General features: G+C 41.4%; 1 protein-coding gene across 1 annotated transcript in view; it reads left to right on the forward strand.

Annotated features, from left to right (window-relative positions):
* Positions 1–935: 935 nt before the first annotated feature.
* The window catches only part of gpat2 (glycerol-3-phosphate acyltransferase 2, mitochondrial), a gene marked incomplete at both ends in the record, with an annotated part of 49,733 nt that continues 33,519 nt past the window's right edge, over positions 936–17,149 (forward strand). Inside the window, 6 exons of the mRNA XM_080044341.1 lie at positions 936–1,004; positions 6,514–6,624; positions 7,174–7,244; positions 7,351–7,461; positions 7,832–7,954; positions 9,625–9,724. Coding sequence (XP_079900467.1) covers positions 936–1,004; positions 6,514–6,624; positions 7,174–7,244; positions 7,351–7,461; positions 7,832–7,954; positions 9,625–9,724 — 585 coding nt within the window. The remainder of the gene's footprint in view (positions 1,005–6,513; positions 6,625–7,173; positions 7,245–7,350; positions 7,462–7,831; positions 7,955–9,624; positions 9,725–17,149) is intronic.

The raw sequence follows: 17,149 nt of genomic DNA on the forward strand, positions 1-17,149 counted from the left end.
GTTGTGCAGAGCGGGTGGGATGTACGGGGCGGATCATTCTGCAGTATGCGTTAATTGCGTTAAAAAAATTAACGCGTTAATTCCAGAAATGAATCACCCTGCGTTAACGCGTTAATTTTGACAGCCCTAGTATTAAATCTACTTTAATCTGAGATTACTTATTTGAGCTCATGCACAGCCAACATTATCAATTGAATAACCTATTTAGCCTTGATCGTACTACACTTTGACTCAAGGTGCCAACTCTCATTACTGGGTTTCCGAGTGGGCAAAAGAACAGCATCAGTTACATAAGAGATGTTTTTCAGCTGATGGCTATGTACTTTGCTTTAAAATGATTTATAACTCACTAGTGTGTGTCTGCCCTGCTGCACCTGCACATTGCTGAATGAAGACAGCCTCGAGTTTGTTTCAATCTCTAACCTCTTAATGGCCATTCTGTCCTTGTGTAATCCCTTGCTGCATACCGAAGTGACCACACAACTTTTAAACTAAAGTTTGCCACCAGTCCAACAAAAGAAAACAAATCAGAAACCAGCTCAAGGAAATCAGTAGCAGGAGGCTACTTTACCTTAGCTGAAAAGAATGAAAGGATAGGATGGAATTTGAAAGAATTTGTGATGGTGGACTGGAAGTAGTGTTAGTTAGATGGGTGCAATTGTAGCCATGGGCACAGGGTGATACATTAGTGAGAACTACCAATACTCCCCTATCAAGGACGAGGGGACAACATAAATGTGTCAATCTGAGATTGTGTTCATTTTCTTAAATTAGATAGACTGAGCCTTTTTCCAGGCATTCCCCTCAAAATTGGTCTTGTATCATAAAGCTCCTAACTTGACTGCCCACTCACATTCACACAGCCTCATATGTCCTTTTCTCACCCAATATTTTCTTAGGTAGGTTTCTAGGTGGAAGTCTGCAGGGGGCTCATCATGGTGCAGGAGAAGAATGACGGGATAAACAAAGACATCCTTCCACTAATTCAACAGAATAGACCTGCTGTAAGAACAGCCTGCATGACTCTCTCCCACTGTCATTTCCCACTAACTCCATGTGCACTAATCTCAAACTCTTTGTACTTCACAATCACAAGATAACTTGCCTTATGATTACATTTGTTTAATGTTTAGTGTTTACCACAGGATGTAATGTATCAATGAGTCATACTGATTAATCTGAAAATTTGAAATGCTTTGATATTTAAGGAAATATGTCTATTTGTAGCAAATTCAGAGGATTGATTAATAGTCTCATGTCTGTGTGTTTAGTATGGAGCTGAGGATCTTAGTTTAGGATAAAGGCTTAAATTGCTAAACCTGACTCAAGTCCACAGTTTAAAAGGCTACAAGCACCTCTTAACCTCACAAATTAACATGTGGTAAAGAATAATTGCAAAAGAAAATTAGTCTGTCCTTACACAATACTCAGGACTCCACAAGGACATTTAAAAAAGTTTTGCAAGTGTTCCTCTTCTCCATATCCGCCTTTAAGAGACACTCTAATAGCGCTTTAATCCAAAGCGCTTTATATAGTTTCTCATTCACCCATTCACACACAGTCATACACCGATAGCAGCAGATACCATGCAGGGTGCAAGGGAACCATCGGGAGCAATTTGGGGTTGGGTCTCTTGCCCAGGGACACAGGAGGCGGGGGATCAAACAACCAACCATGCAATAAGTGGACAACTGCTCTACCTGCAGCCACAGCCTCCCCATAGACCGCCTTGGTAACTGAATGATTACTGTCAAGTTCTTCCCTCTTTTGTGCAGTCTCCACTTGAAGGAGTTGGATATCTACGCAGAGTTGCTGGGCTTCACTCAAAATAACCACACTTTTCTTTTCCTTCTTATCTTCTTTTATTTTGTGATTTCAAGGTTTCAGGTAAGTAGGTTGTTTGCAAGTAAGCAGGTAGGTTGTTAGGTAGTTAGGTGAAAAACCTTGTGAAACAATAAACAAGAAAAAGGTTGTTTTTATAATGTTCTGGAAAATATAAATTTTTAACAATTCTTCCCTTTTTCCTCTTAAATTAACAAAGTGCAACATAAATTCTCCCACTGTTATCATTATTAATGTATTTAGGGATTTTCTTAAGTTAATGTTACAGATTTTAAATATTTTACATTTACTTATCTAAATAATGTCACCATAATAATATAATTCCATCATAATAATTTTAATTGTAATCTGTAATTTATAAACTCACTAGACAATCATGTTCTTAACTTAAACAGTGAGTTTATTAATTATTTCTTTAGTTTGACTTCACACCTCCCACTCGATCTTCGCCTGGAAACGGTGTGAAGATCGACGGCTTCAAAGGCAAACTTGGTTCACCTTTCCCTGCTGCTTTTAGCTTTCTGTCTGTTCCTCCGCAGGTAATAGGACAACGAGCCGCCTGACGTCCCTGTGAAGGACGGTGGCTTGGATCTTTTCCCTTCTGATTGCAGGAATTGACTTGCCTTTCAGAGCTCTCGTGACAGGGACACAGTAGCTTGGGAAAACTCTTACATTGACGTCCCTTACAACGACTTTATCATCTGGAGTCGTGCTGATGACTCTGCCAAGCCTGAACTGCCCTCGTAGTGCATTTTGGTCACACAGCCACACAACATCTCCAATGGCAACATTTCTTTGTCCAGTATGCCATTTGCTTTGGACAAATAAGTTTGGACCAGCGAGTTGGCTCCAGCTCCTCCAGAACTTGGTCACCTCCGACTGCATAGCTCTCAGTCTTTTGTACGGGTAGTTGTGAAAGTCGAAGGTTTTCAAGTCCCCACTTTGAGAGGCCCGGCCTAGTAGGAGAGTGTTGGGTGTGACGTACTGATTGCAGTCTTCTCGACTTTGTATTCTTACGTCAATTGGGCGCTCATTTGCCAGGTTGGCTGCGATGTAAAGAGTTGTCTGGAACTCACTGTAGCTTAGTGAAGCCTCATTCCCAAGATTCTGGAATGCCCTCTTTACAATTCGCACAGCAGCTTCTGCAGCACCATTCCTGTGTGGCGAATCGGCTGGATGGATTTTCCACTGCCACTCAGTTCCATTCCTTGCTGCCATTTCCTCCGGGTTTGCTTTGTCTTGGCCCAAAACTCTGTAGAGCTCCTACAGGACTGGTTTGCTCCAATAAAATTGGTGCCTGGGTCCGACCACATCTTTCTTGGATGACCTCTGATTGCTGTGAACCTTTGATAAGCCATTAGGAAACTTTCAGTTGAAAGGGTGTTTGCCAGCTCAGTGTGAATGGCTCTGCTTGCCAGGCAGCAAAAGACAACTCCCCAGACCTTTAGTGTCACTCTTTTCTTGATGTCATCTATAACTTGGTAAGGGCCAAAGAGGTCAACTGATGTGAATTCAAATGGCGCAGCAGGTTCAGTCCTTTCTGGCGGCAAGTCAGCCATTATTTGTTGACACGTCTTTGCGTTTGCTTTCCTGCAGACCATGCAACCATCAACAACTTTTTGTGCAATCCTCCTCCCTTTAATGACCCATGCCTTCCTCCTCATCTTTAGGAGGGTTCCAGCCACTCCCTCATGACCTTCATTGTGGGCCTCTCGAGCTATCAGCTTGGACACCCAGGCGTCATAGGGTAAGAGGGGGACGCTAACTTGAGCTTCCTTGAAGCTTTGTACTCGGCCTCCACAGACCAGTAGCCTGTCTAACGTGGTGCCAGGGAAGGTTGTGTTTTCTTGTGCTGAAAGAAAAATGTCTCTCAGGGCATCCTCTCGTTCCCTTACAGAGATGACTCCTGTGGAGGAGATTGCCTCCCACTTTGGACTCTCCATGGCTTGACTTTGTTTGCCAAACTGTTTTGCCGCTCTCCAGATCCATGCAACTGTCTTTACCAGACGGCTCAGAGTGCTGTATCTCCTGACATCCACCAGCGTTTGGATTGCTGACCCTGCAGGTGGCCTCCTGTGCTCTGTTTGTGCCTCCTGTTTCAGTTTGTGTTCCACTTGCTGCTTCTTAACCTGAGCCCTGGTCAGAGCGGCAACAAATGCTTTCTTTTGAAGTTTGGTGACGTTCTCCCTGGCAGTGGCTGCGAGTTCTTTGGCTGATAAGATTGGCCACTCCTCCACTGGCAAGCTTAGAAACTGGGGACCTTTTTGCCACTCTGAGTCCTCATCAAGGTCTTGATGGCTGGCTCCTCTTGTTATAACGTCGGCAATGTTTTGTGGGCCAGGAATCCACCACCAGTCCTGGACCCGTGTGACCCTTTGAATCTCCCCGATCCTATTTGCAAAGAATGTCTGATAGCCATAGCTTTCCCGCTGTATTGCACCAAGGATGGTCTGGCTGTCAACAAAATGGTACCACCTCTGAATCTGGATTCGGCTGTGCAGTTCAAAGTACTTTTTCAGCCGTGAGCAAACACTGCTCCACATATTTCTGCTTTGACAGCATCCCCTCCTTGATCCAAAGGAGTAAGTTTTGCTTTGGACTCCACCAGCCAGATGACCGGGCCCTGGTCTGAACTTCATCGGAGGTACATCACTGCTCCATAAGTATGCTCACTACCATCAGAGAATGTGATCGCCAGGGGACCATCAGTAAAGCTTGAGGGAGTCAGTGCTCTGGTAAACTTGACTTTGGCAAGTTGGCCGTACTCCTCAAAGAGCTTTATTGCATCCTCCCTGAGTGCATCTGAGAGCGCTGTATCCCATGAGTCCTTCACAGGTGCACTTCCACCCTTTGCTTCCTGGAATGCCCTACGTACCAGGATAGCTCCCTTCTGCTTGACGGAAGTTACCAGGCCGACTGGATCATACAGCCCTGACACTTGGCTCAGCAGTGCTCGCCGAGTCAGGGGGTTGGGCATTTGGGCTCTTATCTGCTCCTGCAGAAGGTCTTGGCCGAGTCTCATCTTTTTCTTTCTCCTTGAGAAGTTTATTCCTACCATGACATGGAGTTTGTCCTCTTCTACCATGTATCCCAGGCCGAGTGCTTTATTATCTTCATCTCGCATCTGGTTTGGTAATACCATGGTTTTTCCCACAGCCTTTTCCCGCTTGTCACTGCACTCTTTCCTCCCACTTTGCACAGAATAGACCCAAGGTTTGAGCTCGAACCCTCCAGCTTTCAGAATCTGTTGCACATTTGCTGTGATGGCTTTCAGCTGGTTTAAGTAATTGTGGGACGTGAGAATGTCATCAACGTAGCTGTCTTCTTGGATAACCTGCCGTTCCTCTTTGAGGTGAGTGAAAGGTGGGAGGTTGGCAGTTTCACGCATTGCAAGCTGTGCAATGCATCCTGCTGGCTTGTCACCGATGTTTACCCTGGTGATTGGATATTCCCCCAGCTCTTCGTCCTCTGAATCACGCCAAAGGAATCTATGCAGGTGCATCTCCTTTTCTTCCAGCCAGACTGAGTTGTACATCTTTTTTATGTCCCCCAGAGCAGCATGCACTCCACCCCTGAATCTAATAAAACTTACCAGCAGGTCAGCGTGCTGATGGACACCTTAAGTATGGTTTATTAGTATTTACAGTACAGTCTGGCCTTTGCTTCAGTGCAGGAGCTGCGTATGCCTGATGTGCACTGATTGCCTGATACTGGGTCTCGTATGGGCCCTGTATTAATATTAACTTCACTGCAAGGTATTGCATGCTCCTATGGATGCAAAGTTAACCCAATCACAGCAACACAGAAATCCTAACAAACTCAAAATTAGATCCAGACCATTCAAATCAGCATTTTTTTCAAGGATGTTATCGGGTAATTAGAGAACATATCTGCAGTTGAATAACCTTGCGACTACGTATATATCCCCATATGCATGCGGCAGGTCAGTAGTCAGATCTTACTCCTGACCTTTTTGTGGAAGCATGGCTTATTGTATGTGTTGAGGGATAATCATGCAGTGAGAGGACAGGTTCTGTTGCTCTTCTGTACAACACAAATGTATATGACTTACAAAAGCTAACCTAAATAGACCTTTTGGAGGCTACTTCGTTTTAGATTTAATGAGAATAATTATTGATTTTACTTTGCGGGTGCATTGTTATGTGTAATGAATCTCTCCTGTGGTCCCACACACAAACGCACTTGTTTACATGTTATCTACGCTTAGAAACCCTGTTATACATGCAAGTGGCCAATAAATCAGGATTCACAAGGAGAGATCTACCTGGGGAATTTTGTTTCACTGATTTTCTACCCCAATTACAGAAACATTTGTTGTATACATAATGAAACGGCAAGATTTTTCAGTTTTCTACTCATTTATATTATTGGGGTAGACAAAATAATAGAAATACTCTTAGTATAATGCAATTCAGCTACAGCCTCTAATATTACCATTCTGTTGAACACTTCTTTTACAGTTTTAATAAAACCTGAAGACTATGATCTCCGTAATGGGAGCATTTTGGATTTGCAGGATTAGTGTATTTGACTGCATTATTTTTTTTATCTTCTCCCACTTTAAAAACTGACGAATTAATGTGGTTTCACTAATTTGATGTAGTTGCAATTCCACTTTGTTTTGTTTAATTGTGTTTTCTTACCTTCCAGTTGTCATGGGAATTGAAGATCAAGAAAAAGCTGAAGACAGCGCCTCCCTGTCTGGGCAAGTTCCGACCAGTTGTTGGCCAGTGCTGTCACCAGTGCACCCCAGACAGCCTGGTGAGTGGGTAGCGTAGAGGTTGTAAAAGGTTGGCAAGAGAATGAGAGTAAAGTAAAGTTTGAAAATTATACTTATAAAGTCCCTTTATAGATCCCATCCCTCATCTGTATGTATCTATTATACAGTTAATTAGGGCTGCAACTAACGATTATTTTCTCGATTAATCTGTCGATTATTTTCTCGATTAATCGATTAGTGTTTTGGTCCATAAAATGTCAGAAAATGGTGAAAAATGTTGATCAGTTTTCCAAAGCCCATGTTGACGTCCTCAAATGTATTGTTATGTCCAAAACACACAGATATTTCAGTTTACTGTCATAAGAGGATTAAAGAAACCAGAAAATATTCACATTTGAGAAGCTGGAATTTTTTTATAAAAAAAGTACTCGAAACGATTAATCGATTATCAAAATAGTTGGCGATTATTTTAATAATCGATTAATCGATTCATCATTGCAGCTCTACAATTAATTGGATTGTTTCCAACAGAGATCACTCTTTGTTGATGGTGGTGACACCCAGGTGTGTGTTTCTCTATCCTTTCTTAGCGCAAGAAGCTTGGACAAAATTCTTCCCTTGGCTTTCACAACCTGCTGAGTGTCAACGAGACACACACCAGGTATTCATGATATCTACAGTATTCAGGCGAAACATGTACAAACTTTCTCAGTCCCAACACACTCACCCATGCACATTGCCTCTGCACTGTGTATTTCATATCGCAGGTATCGAGGCTGGCTGGTTCGGAGGGTGTGCTGCGCTCTGTTTGCGAGTGGGTGCAAGGTTTACGCGAGTCCTGTTGGCAACAGACTGGAACAAGTCTTTCAGAGCAACAGGTACCTGAAGGCAAAGAGGAGGAGGAGGAGGAGGAGAGGAGTAAAGATGCCAGAGGAGAGTAAATAATAGGCAGGGATACAGAAAATTAAACAGGTTCTGGAGGACAAACTTAGGTATCTGCCATGAGTGAATGAAGAGTAATGGGATAACTTAAGACTGTCTTCACACTTTCCCTATCTCTGTTACTGAGTCCTCAGTTTGTATGTTGTTTTTGTTCTATCTTTGTAATTGTGTTTAACCTTCATGTAACCTCTTTACTCAGGGATGTTTTTGATTTTGACGACCTGGAAATTGAGTATTTGTCTGTGTGTAGCACAAATAAGGCTTTGTGCTATGTCGAACCCGCTGTCCTGTGACCATGTGTTTCAGAGTGAAGGAAGCGCTCACAGCCGAACATAAAGCAGCTGAGGGGAGAGATTGCCAAGGGCAGATCAACTGCTTCTCACCATTCCTCCCTCTAATTAATACCTGTATCTCCCCTGGCCTCTTACGGTGAGTTTGTTTATGAGTGTGGGTTCAGTGAATGTTTTAAATGTTTTCATTTATTAATAAAATATACTTGTGTATTGATTTAAACCTTTGCCATTCAATCCTCCCATATACAAATAAAAAGACATATATAGAATAGATTATATTTATCAGTGTGATTGAAGCAATGTTGGTGTTGAGCTAATTCTTGAAAGCTTTATTTTATTGATAGTCCTCATTCTTTTTCAAAATAGAAACTCTTTTGAAAAAATTTACTATAACTAAAGGTTTATGAGAAATCAGGTTTTTCAATACAATTTGTACAACTCCCTACAAGATAAGGCTGATAGTACAGTACTATTTTTCTCATTGTCACGAAAAGACCAAAACCAACATCGAACTGATACGGCTACAGAAAGTATTATCTTAGCCCGATGCGGCTTATTCCTTTGTGCCATAGGTTGTCCAGAAACTATTTTACATTTAAACTATTAAACATTGTGAAATTATTGCACATATACGGTCCTTCCATACCAAAAAAATCTGCAGCTGATAGTAAAGGAGCAGTATACTGTATGTTAAACGACATGTCAATTTGTTTTAGTATTATTTTTAAAAAAAAATTCAAATGAAGTTCATATTTTTTATTGATGAGATTTGGAGATGAGATTAAACGCAGGCTGGAGATGTCAGAGACAGACTTTTTACATTGGGTATTTTCTTGAGATTAGTTGACAAAAGTATGGCTGCTAGGCTTATCCTTAATATATTGCCATACCCAAGAACTCAAGCTGCCACTGCAGTGGAGAAAATTCCAGCATTATAGCAAGTAATTCATAAATGTTTTAAGTTAATTTAGAAACTAAACAGTGTAGTTAGGAAAATAGAACTGGTGCCACCTGGACAGGAAAAACATAGAGATTATACATACTATACTACTAGACATGTCGGATTGAATTCAATATGCCAAATGTTTAAATTATTTGTAAATAATAATAAACCTACTGGTACATTACTATGTATCAGTTTGTAAGTGAATTAAGATGACTGACAGTTGTTGAGGCATAAACTGGTCCGTGGGCAGTGAAGGGCATGTTTTGATCGCACCCAAGAGAAAGATGCGTGTAGTATTTTAAATTGAAATTGGGTGTTATAACTGTCAGCTCTTAAGAGCCTGCTCCTGTAGCCACAGACAGGATTACATTACTGCAAATGTCTAGTGAAATGGAGTGGAAACTTCTTGCTGCCTTATTTATTTTTTAAAGTAACTTATTTTTCCATTCTTTAAGTCTTCGAAATCTCTCTTCAAAATGTGCCCTCTATTGCTCTTTTTTTCTTCTTTCTCGCTCCCTGTCCCTCATTTACAGCCTCAACCTACTTCTCTATCTGCTATTTTCACCCACAAACCAACCAACCCTCTCTATCGCTTTAGGTATTTTGCTTTTTCTCTATGTCATCAGTTTCTTTCTTATCCTTATCCCTCTCTCCCCAATTTGTTTCACTTCCCAATACTATCCTCATTCACATGCTGTCACACTAACCTCATTTAACCTCAGTTACTTTTTCACTTTACTTTATTGGCAGCTATTCACCACTATCCATCCATTATTTCCTTGTTTACATTGTCCCCTCCTCCTCCTTATCACCAGACATTGATGTTTACATCTCTCTACCCACTATCCTCTCCTGACTAGATTCCTGTGCTGGTTGATGCTGAAGATGTTTGCTTGCCTTTTTGACAGTATTCAAGTTAACCTCAACCATCTGACTGATCTGCACAGGACCTCAAAAGAGGTGCAAGTATCTATAAACACACACACACACACACACAAACAAAAGGTCCAAAGCTTTTTTTTTTTACAAATTACCAGATAATTAAATATGCCTATTACTGTTGTTAACGATTGCTACAAAACATGGTGAGCATGCAATGTATTTAAATACAGATATTTGATGTTTTGGTTCCACAACACACTAATAAGGCTCTGCTCAGCCATTTAATGAGTAGTTCAACGTAAGAGCTACAGCCCTGTTTGTACTCATCAACTGCAAAACATTCAAAGGTAAACAAAATAGTAATGTTTATTCTATTATTTTTTGAATGAATAAAAACGTCAAAATTAATGATTACTTTAAAATATCTGCAAAAAAAACAATCTTAAACTCAAGTTTAACTAAATTACCTTTTTATACTTTATTAATTTTTTATACTGAAGACTACACTGCTCTGATTACATGGTTGGGTAAATAAGCCTTAGTTAGGCTGCTGTTGAAAAAGTTCAAGATGGGCAGGAATGAATTCAGCGAACATTGTCTTTAACTTAGATCTCACTGAAATGCAGTCATTTACTAGCATGGTCCTACCAGACCATTGTATTTCATTTCATATGTACAGAAGGTCTGGAATCGCTCAATTGACAAACGTAAACTCACTTGAAGGCGGGTGTCTGTTGAAGTTTAAAACTATTGGATATGCCCTCTGCCACTCTGGATCTGACAAACAATCGCATAACGTTTGGTCATGAAGTATGTCATGCACCAGCTTCTGCAACTGAAACTGGCGCACGTCATTGTTCTCAGCCACTTCCGTGGCAAGGGTGGGTAAGGGCGTCGCAGCAGACCCGGGTTCGAATCCCGCCCGGGTCCATTCTCTGCATGTCTTCCCCTCTCTGCCCCATTTCACCTCTGTCTCTACACACTGTCAATAAAGCATGAAAAAAAAAATATATATATAATATCTTACTGCATGTGTGTGTGTGTGTGTGTGTGTGTGTGTGTGTGTGTGTGTGTGTGTGTGTGTGTGTGTGTGTGTGTGTGTGTGTGTGTGTGTGTGTGTGTGTGTGTGTGTGTGTGTGTGTGTGTGTGTGTGTGTGTGTGTGTGTGTGTATATATATATATATATATATATACAGTATCTCACAAAAGTGAGTACACCCCTAACATTTCTTCAAATATTTCATTATATCTTTCCATGCGACAACACTGAATAAATGACACTTTGATACAATGTCAAGTAGTCAGTGTACAGCTTGTATAACAGTGTAAATTTACTGTCCCCTCAAAATAACTCGACACACAGCCATTAATGTCTAAACTGCTGGCAACAAAAGTGAGTACACCCCTAAGAAAAAATTTCCAAATTGGGCCCAAAGTGTCAATATTTTGTTTTGCCATCATTATTTTCTAGCACTGCCTTAACCCTCTTGGGCATGTAGTTCACTAGAGCTTCACAGGTTGCAACTGGAACCCTCTTCTACCCATTCATGACGACATCAAGGAGCTGGTGGATATTAGAGTCCTTGCGCTCCTCCATCTCCCGTTTTAGGATGCCCCAAAGATGCTCAATAAGGTTTAAGACTGGAGACATGCTTGGCCAGTCCATAACCTTTACCCTCAGCTTCTTTAGCAAGCCAGTGGTCGTTCGGAGGGGTGTTTGGGGTCGTTATCATGTTGCAGTACTGCCCTGCGGCCCAGTTTATGAAGGGAGGGGATCATGCTCTGCTTCAGTATGTCACAGTACATGTTAGAATTCAATGAACTGTAGATCCCCAGTGCTGGCAGCACTCATGCAGCCCCAGACCATGACACTCCAACCACCATGCTTGACTCTAGGCAAGACACACTTGTCTTTGTACTCCTCACCTGGTTGCCGCTCCACACTCTTAACACCATCTGAACCAAATAAATGTATTTTGGTCTCATCAGACCACAGGACATGGTTGCAGTAATCCATGTCCGTAGTCTGTTTGTCTTCAGCAAACTTTTTGTGGGGTTTCTTGTGCATCATCTTTAGAATAGGCTTCCTTCTGGTATGACAGCCATGCAGACCAGTATGATGCAGAGTGCGGCGTATGGTATGAGCACTGACAGGTTGACCCCCCACCCCTTCAAGCCCTTCAGCAATGCTGGCAGCACTCATACGTCTATTTTCCAAAGCCAACCTCTGTGTACGACGCTGACCATGTGCACTCAAACTTCGTAAACTGGGCCGCAGGGTGGTATTGCAACATGATAACGACCCCAAACACACCTCCAAGACGACCAGCGGCTTGCTAAAAAAGCTGAGGGTAAAGGTTATGGCCTGGCCAAGCATGTCTCCAGACCTAAACCCTATTGAGCATCTTTGGGGCATCCTCAAACGGAAGGTGGAGGAGCGCAAGGTCTTTAATATCCACCAGCTCTGTGATGCTGTCATAAATGGATGGAAGAGGGTTCCAGTTGCAACCTGTGAAGCTCTAGTGAACTCCATGCCCAAGAGGGTTAAGGCAGTGCTGGAAAATAATGGTGGCCACACAAAATATTGACACTTTGGGCCCAATTTGTAAATTTTTTCTAAGGGGTGTACTCACTTTTGTTGCCAGCAGTTTAGACATTAATGGCTGTGGGTCGAGTTATTTTGAGGGGACAGTACATTTACACTGTTATACAAGCTGTACACTGACTACTTTACATTGTATCAAAGTGTAATTTATTCAGTGTTGTCCCATGGAAAGATATAAAGAAAAATGTGAAGAAATGTGAGGGGTGTACTCACTTTTGTGAGATACTATATATATATATATATATATATATATTTTATTGTGGACAGTCTAAGGCACACCTGTGCACTAATCATGATGTCAGATCAGCATCTTGATGTGGCACACCTGTGAGGTGGGATGGATTATCTCAGCAAAGCAGAAGTGCTCACTATCACACATTTAGACAGATTTGTGAACAATGTTTGAGAGAAATGGTAATATTGTGTATCTGGAATGAATTTTAGATCTTTAAGTCCATCTCATGAAAAATGGGAGTAAAAACAAAAGTGTTGCGTTTATATTTTTGTTGAGTGTATATGACACTTTTATGACTGTAAACAACTGTAGACCTATAGGCTACCGTTCGTCTCTCTCTCTCTCTCTCTCTCTCTCTCTCTCTCTCTCTCTCTCTCTCTCTCTCTCTCTCTCTCTCTCTATCTCTCGTAACTTCTGTCTCCTCCCCTCAGCCAGGCTTCTACATTAAATACATTTAGGAACTACTAGCGCTGAAAAAAACCCACAAAAAACAAGCAGGCGAAATTACGCACACACACACACACACACACACACACACACACACACACACACAAGAGGAAAAAGACAGGCATATATGCTAGGAAGAGTGAGAGGGGGCGGGTGTCCATTTAGACCAGGGGTGTCCAAACTTTTTTCACTGAGGGCCACATACAGAAAAATCTACGATGGGCCGGGCCATTTGGCAAAAATAACACATTTTTAACCATATGAAACCACAATAACTTTATGCCTTTTTATCTTTGTTTATAAATGTATTTATTATATTTAACCAGTTAAATCAGGGCTTGTCTGTCTGCCTCTGTAACACCCTTAAAAGGGGAGAAATAAATAATAATTTTTCAACAGTTGGCTATTAACATAGTTAAAGGCAGAACATATACAAATTCTTCACATTCAGAAATTGAACTCAACAGTAAGTCAAATGTAACAAGTAAATAAAGTGCAAAGAAATAAATTAAATATTACATGTAGACATGTAGGCCTAACATTTGTGTGTATGTCCCTCTCAAAGAGTTACATTGTATAATAAACACATCAATAATCAGGCCTAAATAAACATTTTAACATTTTCTTAACTAAACTCTCAATGGAACACATGCTGTATTGCAATAATAATAATAACAAATAAAAACTTTTGACAACTTTGCCATCCTATTTTTCTTAATCTCCATGTCAACTGCAACATTAATGGAGATTGAAGCGTGGGAGAGGCAGCAGTTCAGCGAGGCAGTCCCTCAAGTGTCATGTGTAGCCAGGACGGTTAACCCCCTTCGCAGCCTGTGTAAAAGGGGGGAAATAAGGGGAAAAAGAGGATCGGTATATTTAAATAGGAACTGGAAAATCTAACGGGGGTATTTGCCGATAGCCTGTATAGTTTTTTAACATGACAGTAGGCTACCTTCAATATATGTTTTAAAGTAGGCCTACAGATGTAACCTTTAAAAAATGTATGGCCTATCTTTCCTTGCTGCTTTCCACTCAGCTAGTGCTGAAACACCACACCAAATTCATCACATAATATCTAACTTTAATGGAGTTTCTTTTTTTTCTCACATGTCTCATACTGTATTAATACTGTGTAATATATTGTTAACTCACCTATAGTGGGAACAGCGTTACACTCAGTGGGAGAAGTGAAGCTGCGCTTTGGACTGAAGGATGGCTGGCAGGTCTGGCGTAAGTTTGGTGGTTGAGATGCGAAGGACGTCACAGAGATGGCTGTCGGTCATTTTGCTTCTCAATCGGCTTTTGTTCAGGGTTAAAAGAGAAAATGTTTGCTCACATATATATGTTGAGCCGAACAGGCTCATCATCCTCTTTGCGTGGCGCGTCATCATAGGAAACTTGGCCTTTTCCAAACTCCGGTAGAAGTCGGGGAGGGAGAGAAGCTGATGCAGATTCTTCAGTTGGTCATCACACTGCATATCGATCAGCTCCATCTGCAGACTGTCTTGCACGTCTTCTGCGGTCATCAGGAAGGGAGTCGAGAACAGCTGTATTTCTTTTTCAATGTTAGAAAAATCTTGGAAACGCCGACTGAACTCTGCCATGAGAAATGCGATCACAGACACGTATTTCTCCTTTTTAGCAGAAATATTTGCCTCTGGAAAAGCAGCATTGATTTCTGACAGCGTGGGGAAATGCGCAACATTGAAGTTACGCAGTTGTGTCTCGAAGAGACGGAGCTTGACACAGAATGATTTCATGTGCGCATACAGTTGTGGCACAAGTTGGTCTTTGCCTTGTAGGCTCTTGTTCAGTGCGTTGAGATGGGCTGTAACATCGACTGAAAAAGCCAGGTCTGCCAACCAAAGAGGGTCATTCAGCTCAGGAAGAGGTCGGTTTTTCTCATTCAAAAACTGGTCGATTTCCGACCTCAGTGAATAAAACCGCTGCAGTACGGCGCCGCGACTAAGCCAGCGCACTTCCGAGTGGTAGAGTAGGTCCCCGTATTCAGCATCCACATCAGACAGGAACGCTTGGAATTCTCTGTGGTAGAGCCCTTGTGCTCTAATAATGTTGACGGTTTTCACAACCGTGTTCATCACATCCCCAAGCTGGACTGTCTTGGCACAGAGGGCTTCCTGGTGGACAATACAGTGCATTTTGACAGCGGCGCCTCCGCACTCTCTCACCTTTGCGCACACCAAAGAGGCCATTCCTTTACGCTCGCCTGTCATAGCCGGAGCTCCATCTGTTGTTGCGCCACACATCTTCTCCCATTTGAGTCCGGTCTTCTCGATTGCAGCTGACACAGCTTCAAACAGATCAGATCCCGTTGTCGTGCCCTTTAAACTCCTCATATCCAGCAGCTCCTCCGTAGTGCAAAAGTTGTCGTCAACTCCCCGCAAAAATATCAGAAGCTGCGCGGTGTCGGTGGCATCTGTGCTCTCGTCACATGCAATTGAATAAAAATCCAAAGCACAGGCTTTTTCCAACACTTGGTGTCTGACGTTTGCTGATATGTCTTCAATTCTCCGCACAACTGTGTTCCTGGACATGCTCACAATGTTTAATTCCTGCATTTTCTCAGGGCACATTATTTCGGCAACCTTTGTGAGACACTGCTTTACGAATTCACCGTCGGAGAATGGTTTCCCATGTTGGGCAATCAGTTTTGCTACCTCATAGCTAGCCATTGTGGCGTTTTCTTGTGTTTTATTGGCCCGGGTAAAAAACTGTTGTTGAGTTTGCAGGCTTGCTGCCAACTGTTTGACTTTTTTTTCTCTCTCGGCACCAGTATAGGACTTGTAGCTGCTCTGATGTTTAGTTTCATAGTGTCTTCTTAAATTGTAATCCTTCATCACTGCAACACTTTCTTTGCAAATTAAACAGACACATTTCTCCTTGACTTCTGAGAAAAAGTATTCATTTTCCCACCTTGCCTGAAATGTTCTGCACTCACTTTCAATCTTCCGTTTCTTTGGTTCTGCCATCTTTTTTCACTGGCGGTCAGAGGCGGGAAATTTGTTCTTTGATCTTTGAAATTTAAATGGGCCATATTACATTATATTTTTCAAATGTTTTTGACACCCCTGCACTAGTGGGTTAACTAAGAAATGCAATAAAGTCAAGCAAAAAAAAAAATATAGGCTACATAAAAATTAAAAAAATTAAAAATTAAAAGGGCCATAATACATTATATTTCTAAAATCGGCCGTAGTTTGGACACCCCTGATTTAGACGATCGCAACTAGCAAACAAAAGTGAGACACGGAGGAAGATTGAGAGATAGGCCTACTGTTTTGAACCTACGGTACATTGTTAATTATGCACCCACTAAATAAATAATGCACAGACACTGCGGAGAATAACATAAGACGTATTCCTACCTTCATGCTTATTTGCCCGGAGCAGCCCATAACACATCCCCTTTCCCCTGCTTCTTTCTTTACTATTTAATCCCTTGCGGGTCGTGTCCGCAAGCTACAGGTGCAGCTCCGCTATCGTCTCACTTCTTTTGCACCGGGTCAAAGGGCAATATAGAAGTGCGATTAATCTGCGTTAATTTTTTTAATCGCGTAAATTTTTCTGTGATTAATTAATCGAAATTAACGCGTTAATTTGACAGCCCTAATATATATATTCATGCTCTTTAAAACATAAAATTGCACGAGAAAACCCGCGGATATACCATGGACCCAGACTGACTTCTGAAGGGAAATGGCGGTGCCAGGCTAGTCATTTACATACTGTAAATGAAGGCAAAAATACAAAGAAAATGTTTTAGAGATGCTTATGGTTTTTAATAGTTGTCAGCTGGTTCTCAGTGCATATTCAGGGTTTTTACACCATGTGAATGATGTCCTCACTCTGGGATTATTTAAAAAAAATCCAAAATATATTTGAATCTTGGAAAAAAGGCATACTGTGTACAACATGGGTTTAATTCTTGATTTATCTAGTTTTGAATTTGTATTACGAGGGACATGTTTCATTGTCCAAATGCTTCTCTCACCATGACTTCATGTCATCATCTATCTCATCAGTTTGTGTACCAATTATAGACAAAACTGTGTGATAGAAACACATTCATATAACATCATTGATGTTAATAATCCAGTTAATTTAATTAACTGTAATTTGTCATTAAATATTTTGGCCAGACAAAAGCAAACAAGTTTTTATCATGACTTTCAAAGAAGTTCATGCTACGTTATTT

This window comes from Ammodytes marinus (genome assembly GCF_949987685.1).
Source record: "Ammodytes marinus genome assembly, chromosome: 2".
In the NCBI taxonomy this organism is placed as follows: domain Eukaryota; kingdom Metazoa; phylum Chordata; class Actinopteri; order Uranoscopiformes; family Ammodytidae; genus Ammodytes; species Ammodytes marinus.